The sequence below is a fragment of the Megalops cyprinoides genome, chromosome 2 (assembly GCF_013368585.1).
Source record: "Megalops cyprinoides isolate fMegCyp1 chromosome 2, fMegCyp1.pri, whole genome shotgun sequence".
Taxonomy (NCBI): Eukaryota; Metazoa; Chordata; class Actinopteri; order Elopiformes; family Megalopidae; genus Megalops; species Megalops cyprinoides.
In genome coordinates, this window is record NC_050584.1 from 68,331,850 (window position 1) to 68,342,144 (window position 10,295).

The 10,295-nt window shown below is 46.8% G+C and overlaps 1 protein-coding gene across 1 annotated transcript in view; it reads left to right on the forward strand.

The window, feature by feature from the left end:
- The first annotated feature begins 9,580 nt into the window (after nucleotides 1-9,580).
- The window catches only part of chodl (chondrolectin), a 10,761-nt gene continuing 10,046 nt past the window's right edge, over nucleotides 9,581-10,295 (forward strand). Inside the window, exon 1 of the mRNA XM_036522459.1 lies at nucleotides 9,581-9,679. Coding sequence (XP_036378352.1) covers nucleotides 9,598-9,679 — 82 coding nt within the window. The 5' untranslated portion in view covers nucleotides 9,581-9,597. The remainder of the gene's footprint in view (nucleotides 9,680-10,295) is intronic.

Sequence of the window (10,295 nt, forward strand, 5' to 3'; positions counted from 1 at the left end):
CCTGGGTGTGGCCATGAAATTGAACTCAGCATTCCCCAATAATAGGATTTATCACAATTACCTCACCTTTTAACAAGGGGGCAATTACTTTTTCACAGAGGATCATGTAGGTTTGGATAGGATTTTTCACTTAACAAATAAAATCACAACAGGACAACTGCATTTTTTTAATACTTGGGTTATCTTTGTGTAATGTTTGAATTTGTTTGATGATCTGAGAAGGTTAAGTGGGACAAAGGTGAAAAAAGGTAAAAAATCAGTAAGGGGGCAAAAACTTTTGCACAGCACTGTACCTGAGTGCCAGGTGTAGAACATGCCCACGACTGACCAGGTGTGTCTTTAATGTGAGGCTGAAGATGGCGATTCTGTGGTTGTGACAGTTGCAGGTGGCCACCAGGGGGCGTGTGAGGAAAAGATGTGAGTGTGAGGTAAGGGACTGGGGAGGTCAGGTGCGTACGCTCTTTGTTACCTGAGCGTGTCGCAGACTAACACTGAGAATGTGGCACACCTGTGCACTGTGCCTGTCCTCCCACTGACTCAGGTATCGTCCCTGCTATTGATATTAAAATAAACATCAGGGCAGAAAGCAATCAGGAGGTTGTAACTGGTAACAGTGACGCTACAGTGCGTGTCCTGCTGTGACCTTTAACCCCTGCCACAGCTGAAGTGGCAGGCATTAGGAGTGCTGGTGGGTGACGGGGACATTATGGCGCTGTGCCCTCCCCTCTCCCAGTGTCAGCAGCATGACGCACTGATCCAGCTGACGGTGCGTAGAGACACTGCGTCAGTCTGAGAGGGGACCAGCGGCGCGAGGGAGGGGCTGTGTTACGGCCAGAGGCCTCGCCTCGCCACCCCCCTTCCCCCCCCTTCCCCTCCCTTCCCCTCCCTTCCCCTCCCTTCCCCTCCCTTCCCCTCGTACCCCTCTCCCCCTTGCCCCGCACAGGGAAGGCGCTCAGTGGAGTTTCAGCAGTTTTCCTCCGCTAATAAGCAGGTAAATCAATTTCAGTCAGGGTTTTTGGAGCCGTGAGGAGGAGTGTCGGGGGGACTGGCATCCATTCTGAATGAGATTGATGGTGCAGGAATGTTAATTATTTTTGTGTTGAATCGCTGCGAGCCATTAATTATTGCTGTTAGCCCTCCTCTGCTGCTGGAACTGGCAAGACGGTATCCCACAATGCTAATGCAAACAACCCCCATCCCCCAACACACACTTATACACACACACACACACACACACACACACACTCTGTCTCTCTCTCTCTCTCACACACACACACACACACACCCTCTCTCTCACACACACACATACACACACACACACACACACACACACACACACACACTCACTCAGATACTAATGAACACACACATACTCACACACACTCACATACATTCATACACACTCTCTCTCTCTGTCATTCACACACAAGGGAGGGACATATGACATCTTTAAATCTCACAGAGATAACTAACTAACCCCCTGGAAGTGAGTCCCTTCCTGTAACCACGCGCGTCAAAGCGATCCCCTTCCCATGACAAGCCTGTAGGTCTGAGCTACTGGATGGCAACACGCATGTGTGTATTTACAGACATACTTATTGTAACTGATCCATTCCATATCACTCAGAGCTAAGTTACAGAAGTAATTAGTTATTGTAGAAAGCCAGCAGCTGAACTCTACTTTTTAATGTGATTATGAAATAAACAAAGATGTTTCAAAAGCTGTAACATGCTAGGTACTACTTTCATTTGTGGTTTCATGTAATCAATGCAACTTGTTAATTACAATCTCTTTACTTAATGTATCTAAGTACAGTTTGGCCAATTCGGTCTCGGTTTTATATAAACGATACGGCACTCAAACATGTGGTACATCATGAATATTGGCACGGCCATCGGTTTGATATCTGAAGAAATGAAAAAAAGAAAAGAAAACTGGTTAATTCATGTTGTAGTTCTGTTTTGTTGTCAGCATTCTTTCTCAGGGGAATATCATTTAATTTTAATTTTATATAGCGAACTCCGTTTGCAAAACGCATTGTCTGAATGTTTAGTCTCACACCTAATGGACAGTGTGGGTTTGTATGTCCCACCCCTAGAGGCATGTAGCATTTTAGAGTATCACTCAGAGAGACACTGAATGGACTCACATCTCTCCTCTGGTCAGTTTTTGAGCAGCAGTATCCCACTCTGTTTGGGAGTTCTGTTATGGAGTGTTCAGCGATTGTGTTTCTTGAGAGAGTTCTTTGAAAGTGTTCAGTCAGAGAGGTCTTTGAAAGTGTCCAGTCAGACACGTCTTTCATAGTGTTCAGTTAGAGACGTCTTTGATAGTGTTCAGTTAGGGAGTCTTTGAAAGTGTTGAGTGCAGGCATTCATCAGGAGATGCTGGAATTCCCTCTGCTAACGAACACAGAAATTAAAATGAGGGTAATTCCACTCTAATCAGCTTTTCCCATTAAGTAACAGTAATTGGACTTTTTGGATATAATATCCCCAGGCAATCCAGTCATGGCAGCTTTATATTTAATCAAAATCTTTCCAATTTTTCTCAGTGAACCAGGCTGAACAATACAATTTTCCACTCTGTTATAAAAATCATTAATGGAGAGTGCAGGCATATCGCACAGTATGTAAGTCAGCTGTATGTTTATACGCAGTGCGGTTGAATTACCCAGCATGCAATGTACTTGTCTTGCATAACATTAGAAGAAAGATGCATAGGAAGAGAGAATTATTCCATATTTCTTAAGCTGCATGTCATCAGCACCATAAATCACAGCTGGTTATATGAAATGCATTATGGGTAGGCAAAGGTCTGGCAGGGCCAGTTGATAACCCCCCTCCCCCTAAAACAATCCATGCAGGGCACGTACTTTGGTAATTTGCGTAATTGAGTTTTAAACATGTTACCAAAAAAAGTCATCACCAAAATGTAATGAGAAAAACTGCTCTGCCCTCAATTCCTCAAACACATCAGGAAACGGCTCCTCGCATGGAATAGTGTTTATTTCAGGATTTCCGGCTGCACTTAGGTGTACATCTCGAAAAAACAGAGGGTTTATTCGCTGTTCTATGCCAGTTCGTGTTAGATCCCTTATAGCAAAAGAATAACTCTTTTTTTCCCTTTCAGACCGTTATGCTGGGAGATGGGGCAGTCTCACTGCTATGCTGGGATGTGTTGCAGTTTGAATGCTACACTTGCAGGTGCAGTGTTTTGACCGCTACACTGGGAGGTGGAGTGGTTTGACCGCTACACCGGGGAGGTGGAAGTTTGATCACTACACTGGGAGGACGGGTAGTCATCTGTTTTAAACAGCTTAAGATGGCCACAGAGGATCTCCATAGTGACATAGTGAACAATATCACCTCTACCTGTTAACATTTTGACACGGCTTCGGTTGGACTGCAGCTAAATTGTGGTCCAGTGCCATTATGGTGAACCGAATGTACAGCAAAGCTGATGTACAGCACAGTGTAGTTCTGACGCAGTGCAGCTGATGTACAGCACAGTGTAGTTCTGACGCAGTGCAGCTGATGTACAGCACAGTGTAGTTCTGACGCAGTGCAGCTGATGTACAGCACAGTGTAGTTCTGACGCAGCGCAGCTGATCTACAGCACAGTGTAGTTCTGACGCAGTGCAGCTGATGTACAGCACAGTGTAGTTCTGACGCAGCGCAGTTGATGTACAGCACAGTGTAGTTATGACGCAGTGCAGCTGATCTACAGCACAGTGTAGTTCTGACGCAGTGCAGTTGATGTACAGCACAGTGTAGTTCTGACGCAGTGCAGCTGATGTACAGCACAGTTTGTGGGCAGTGCATTTGTGGTGTACCTCAAAAGACTAAACAATGAGTATTACCTGTCCAGCCATATGTTATTCCAGTGATGCTGTCATTACAGGGCGGGTGCGGTCACGTTTTTTTATTGCAGCATAAAGAAATATTAATTCCAGCCCCAGAGACATCTTACAGCAACTTAAATCTCTATTGGACCTGATGGAGAGTTGTGGAATGCCTTTTTAATTTGAGCTGGGTCCAAGCGACCCATTATTCTGCAGGAGCCTGCAGCAGGAGTCCGTCATGATTAAAGAACAAGATGACGGCTGGTGGGTGCGTGGGTGGGGGGGGCGGGGGCGGGCAGAAAGGGTTCGGGCTGATTTGGCGGGGTCCGGTGACGGCTCCCTGTTTCTGAGCGAAGAGTTTGCCGCGTTCGGCGATCTGAAACCCGGCGCTGTCACGCCGACATGCAGCTGAACCCAGAAATTAATGGAACGGCGGTAATTAGCGGACGGAGACCTGGCATCGCCCGGCGGAGCGGAGCCGTCGGCCCCGGCGTCTCGGGGGTTAATGGCGGCAGGGGCCCGGAGGCGGTATTGACTGCTGGGTAATTATGTTTAAGTGGTGACTGGCAGCGGTAAATGGCAGTAACAGATTATCTGTTTTGAAGAGATGCATTCTCAGAATCAATAAGAATCCATTTGTGGAAATGGAGCAATTTGGTAGAATATGCTCCTGTCCCTGGATCAGTTTATATCCACTTAACCAGTGCACCACACGCTCTCTCAGATGCACAATTAGGAAGAGGAAATAAGGAGAGGAAGAAGACAGAAGAGAAGACAGGGAAAAACAACAACACGCCATGTTCCTTCTTCAGGAAATCTGACATGGTTAGGCTGCAGCAATGAGATTTTTTTGCTAAGATTCTGCTTGTGGACTCACGTACTCATGTATCTTTATTTCCACAGAGAAATAAAGATATCAAATGCCGTATCAAATGTCCCCATTTGAATTTGTAAGACACACACAGGTTATTGAGATAACAACAAATCAATGGATAAGGTCAGGTCTCTCTCCCCCCCCCCCCCCCCACTCACTCTCTCTCTCTCTCTGTCTTTGTGTGTGTGGCTGAGAGAGAGAGAGAGAGAGAGAGAGAGAGAGAGAGAGAGAATGAATGTCTCAGGATGAGAGTGTCTGTATGTGGTCTATATGTGTGGTGAGACACATACAGGTGTATGTGAGAGAGGCAGCCTGTGTGTTTGTGCTTGAGCTTGTGTGTGTATGTGTGTGTGTGTGTGTGAGAGTGTGTGAGTGTGAGTGTGTGTGTGTGTGTGAGAGTGTGTGAGTGTGAGTGTGTGTGTGTGAGTGTGTGTGTGAGTGTGTGTGTGAGTGTGTGAATGTGTGTGTGTGTGTATGTGTATGTGTATGCGTGTGTGTGTGTGTGTGTGTGTGTGTGTGTGTGTGTGTGTGTGTGTGAGAGTGTGTGAGTGTGTGAGTGTGTGAGTGTGTGTGTGTGTGTGTGTAGAGAGAGAGAGTATGAGTGTATTTTGGTTTGGTTTGTTGCTACGTTGTTATTACATTATTTGCTTTGCAGTCTTGTCCACAGCAACTTACTTTGGTGACAGTTCCCGCAAGGTTCATCTACTGAGGCAGTTTCAGCGTAGGCACCTTGCTCATGTGGGACACAGCATGGCATTAAGGTGAGGGGCCGGGCTCATAACTGAAAGGCTGCTGCTTCCATTCCCTGCTGGGGCACTGCCGTTGTTCACTTGGGCAAGATACTTAACCCACACTTGCCTCAGTAAATATCCAACTGTATAAATGGATGAAATTGTGACCTACTGTATGTAAGTCACTCTGGGTAAGAGCGCCTGCTAAATGCCAAATGTAGTGTGTGTACATGGTACAGCTGTGTGGTCTCTGCCTGTGTTGCATTGTGGGTCGACCGTGCGTTCTGGCATGAGCGTGGCTGACCCCCTGAGCCTTGCACCGAGATTAGCGCACATTACGCTGATGCGAGGGTTTGTCACCAGCTGATGTCACCCTGCTGCCCACGCAGCCTGAGTGCCGCAGGGGCTTGTGGGAGGGGGCAGTGGGAATTGCCGACCTCTCAAAGAGATGAGGAGGGCTGGACGAGATTGCAGGCCCGAGTCCCTGCGTCTCTCTGAGGTGCAGTAAAAGAGCGGGTCGTTAAACTGACGTGTTTCTGCCGTCCCCCACCACACCCCCGCGCTGCTTTTTAGGTTTAGACCCCGACCCTCTTTAACCTTATGGTTCCAGCGTCAGACACACTGTGTGAGGTCACTGGGTAATGGCGTTGCTTCTAAGAGTGCGTGTAACCCAGCGCATACCAGCTGTGCAGCACTGACATGACAATAGGGCTAAACAAATCTGCTCCCCGCCTCACTCTCCCACGTCTCTCAAGCCTTTCCTGATGACGCGCTGCGTCTTTGGGAGGCCTCAGAAAACACAGAACAGCCTGACAAGCTGTTCTGACAGAAACTAACGAACGCTGTGATTTTTTTCACACTGCTGCATTGCAACAAGATAAAATGAAATGAAAGGGAATGGAACCAGAGTGGAGCAACTGGTACAGATACAGACACAGCATTAGACACAAGCCATGCTGTCATGTTTCAGCCTTTGATGAGGAGGATCAGAGTTCAAAATGCAGTCACACTCTTACCCCCTTTCCCACTGTAGAGCTGGAACCAGGCTGGCTCATTATACCCCTTTCCCACTGTAGAGCTGGAACCAGGCTGGCTCATCATACCCCTTTCCCACTGTAGAGCTGGAACCAGCCTGGCTCATTATATCTCTTTCCCACTGTAGAGCTGGAACCAGGCTGGCTCATCATACCTCTTTCCCACTGTAGAGCTGGAACCAGGCTGGCTCATTATATCTCTTTCCCACTGTAGAGCTGGAACCAGGCTGGCTCAGTCTCAGAGAAGAAAAAAGGAGCTGCTTTCACACCATCCTCATCTGAAATGAATTATGTGAAATGATGATATGATGATACATCAGCTGACAGTGGGACATGATCTAAAACAGGAGTCATTTCATCCACTCCCACTGGACCCCCCCCCACCCCCCCCAACCAATCCGACTCCAAAGCCTGTGTTTAATGAAAGTCTCCTCCTTTCCTCTAATGTTCCCTCCATCTCACTTCTCCGCTCGGAGTCTTTAATCGAATCATTAGAAATCAGGGCTCATTTACCGAGCGGATTTTACAGAGGTATTCACTCATCCCGCGGGGGTGGGTAAGTTCGGCGACGTCGGCCCTCTCTCCGAGGGTGAAGCCCTGCGGGGTCATTTTTCTCCACGGAAATTTCCGCCTGTGTGATGAGGGGGTCGGGATGGGGGTGGGGGGGTTGGGGGGGTTCTGTGTGAGGAGAGAGGGGAGGAGAGGTGTGGTGTGCTCCTGCTCTGCGCTGCCTCCTCACGCTGCCTCTTTTCTTCCTGTTTCTCTCTCTCTCTGTGTAACTGTGTTTGCTATCTCCTCTTTGCTTGTTTCACTTCTTTTTCTCTCCGTCTTTCCATCTCTTTGTTTTCCTTCATGTGCTGCCCCTCTCTGGCTTATACTCTCACTCTCTCTCTGTATAGTATATATATATATATATATATATATATATATATATATATATATATATATATGTGTGTGTGTGTGTGTGTGTGTGTCTGTGTGTGTGTGTGTATAAGTATATGGTGAAATAAAAAGAAGAAAAGGGCCACACTTTTTTCAAAAAGAATGTTAAAAATACAAGTAATAAAATAAATTTTAAAAAAGTAACTGAAAACCAGAAACCGGCAATTCTGTATTTTACTCCCTCCCTGTGTTTTTAAAACCAGAAACCGGCAATTCTGTATTTTACTCCCTCCCTGTGTTTTTCTCTATGCATACAATGAAATAATAATATTCACGACAAATAATCTTTGCTACATTTATATTACGTCAACAGACATTTGAGCCTTAAGTGTCAGATGATGTCAGGTGTCGTAGGGACAAGGGCGGTGTATTCACACGTGACCAAACATCCCGGTCAGGCCTCGGTGCAGAGCGCATTTCAGAGATCACTTCGACTGCTAGCGTAGGTATTGTTAAACTTTGTCTCTGCAATTGGTTCTGTTTAATCTCTGCTCTCGCCTATTTCCACTGGAAACAGACTGGTATGCTCCCCAGGCTCAACTGTATTCACACGTATTACGAAATGAAAGTCGAGTAGTAGCGAATTCACAGACAGGCTCTACGTCCTGCTGTACAGCGCCATGCAGACACTGTGCCTCCGACCAGACGGAAATCACACATCGAACACAAGGACTGAGGATTCAAACGCAGTGGCTCGGCAGGAGCTGTGCAGCCGTGCCGAACATTATAATATACAGGATCATAGTCACGTACGAACACATAAAAACAACCATCCCCCTCCTCCTTCTAGCATGTGTTGCGTGGAAAGGCGCCTTGTTTTGTCAGTCCAGTCCGGCGTGACCGAGCAAAAGGTCTCGCAGTCGTGTTGCCTTCACTCCGGGGTCAGGTGCGGGACCCGATGCGGAGGCCAACAGAATGAGCACGCTGCGTTTCCAGAACCCCGCCCGCTCAGGCTCGGTTCTGCAAGCTGGACTTTTCTGAGCCCGGCAGCGACTCTGAAAAAAGCACTCAGCCTCGCGTCTTTGTGATTACCCGGCAGTTTTCCTCCGCCGCTTCCTGCCAGATCTCTGTAATATCCCTCCCAATGATGATCCGCTTATTCTGTCGCGGATTTATTGATAATGTGTCACGCAATTTCAGACTGCCTTTATTGAACATCCACAGAACAGAGCGCTATTTACTGTGGGAAATAACTGATCAATACCTAACAGCAAATTAAGTAATAGCATTTTTGTGTCGATGCATATTACAGCACAGTTAACAGCCTTGTGCTGGCGTGGCTTCACATAACTGGAGAGGAAAATCAATCAACACAAGGGAGAGAATGTCTGTGACATGGTAATTGGCTATCACAATAAAGTGTTGGAAAATATATGGACATAAATCCGCACATTCATCTTTCATCTTTCTGAAACCTTCAACCCTTGCCGAGCCAAACACACCTGACAACTAAAACTTGAAAATAATGCTAATAGTATATTGTATGTATGTTTAAATCTTTTAATTAAAAACATTCTGACTAACTTAAGCACGCACACGCATGCACGTATCCAACACCAAGTGCGTCCCATATGAAAGCTATGGGACCTGCATATACATTAACATCGGTTATTAGAGCGGAAAACACTCTTCAGCTCGGTCTTACAACGCCACTGCCCAAGTCAACTGCAAACAGATGAGCGAAACAGTAAGCTTAAACTCTGTTTGGTTTGCCATTTTATATAGTGAATAAATACACCATTGTTACAGATTTTAGCTGTAGACACACATTTCATTATCATTATCTTCCGTATGATCTGCCTCGTCTTAAACTTGCCGTAAGTGGCATTCTGGGATGTGTGTTTTGGCTTAATGAAATTCGTGGCGGGGGCGCGAGGTTACAGCTGTGCCCCTTTCGATTAGCTGGAGTGGAACTCTGCCAGTCGCGAGGGGGAGATCAATAAAGCGCGAGACTGTGGCAGCTGCGCGCGTTCGCTCCTGCTCAGTCTACGTCGCACGAGCCAGCGCGTGGCGCGCAGCTTCGCCCAGTCCGCGAGCGCCTCTCACACTGACAGCCACGGTCCGGGGGGACCATGTCCACGGCCGAACCGAGCCAGCGGAGCCGCTGCCAGTGAAGCGTGGGGAGGGCATTCAGTTCACAGCCGTTTACCTCCACGGTCTCGCGGGTGTCCACGATGCGCACGGACTCGAGCCTCCTTGCGCTGTGCGGGGTGATGGTCATGGTCTCGAGCTGCCATGGCGCGAGGGTTGTGAGCGGTGAGTGGTGAAAACTTTTTAATACTTCCTTTTTAACTTTTTATGCCTCTCTGTGGTCGTGGCATTCAAAGCAGGCTTGAGACCCTTATTATGTAGACATAAAATCTATTTGTAACCACAATTCCTCAGACATTCAAGCATACATTCAGTTGAAATCCCTGCACTAATTGACATCGAGATGAACGACTTGGTTGGCGCAGCAGCAAGACAGGATTAAAGGCGGGTAAAATGCAATGCTGAAAAATACTCTAAAGCTGAACAAGCATACACACGTAACTAGTCACAGTATTCTAAAGTCGGCAAATAATATTTACCGCGGAAGTCAAATTACTAACGCTATCAGTCAAAGCCGGGCAAAAGAAGAATGACTACTGCAACTGAAAGTCTGAAAAATATTGCAAAAGCCACAACATTCTGTAACTCGCGCTGCAATAATAAAATAATAAAAGAATAAATAATACAGTAAACTGCAGTGACGTCAACATTCTAAAGCTAAACAATCACAAAAGCTGCGCGAGTCTACACATTCTAAAGCTGGGGGATAAAACAGTGGAATAGGAAAAGCATTATAACGCTTACCAATAATAACCACTGTAACAGTGAAATAATTAAGCTC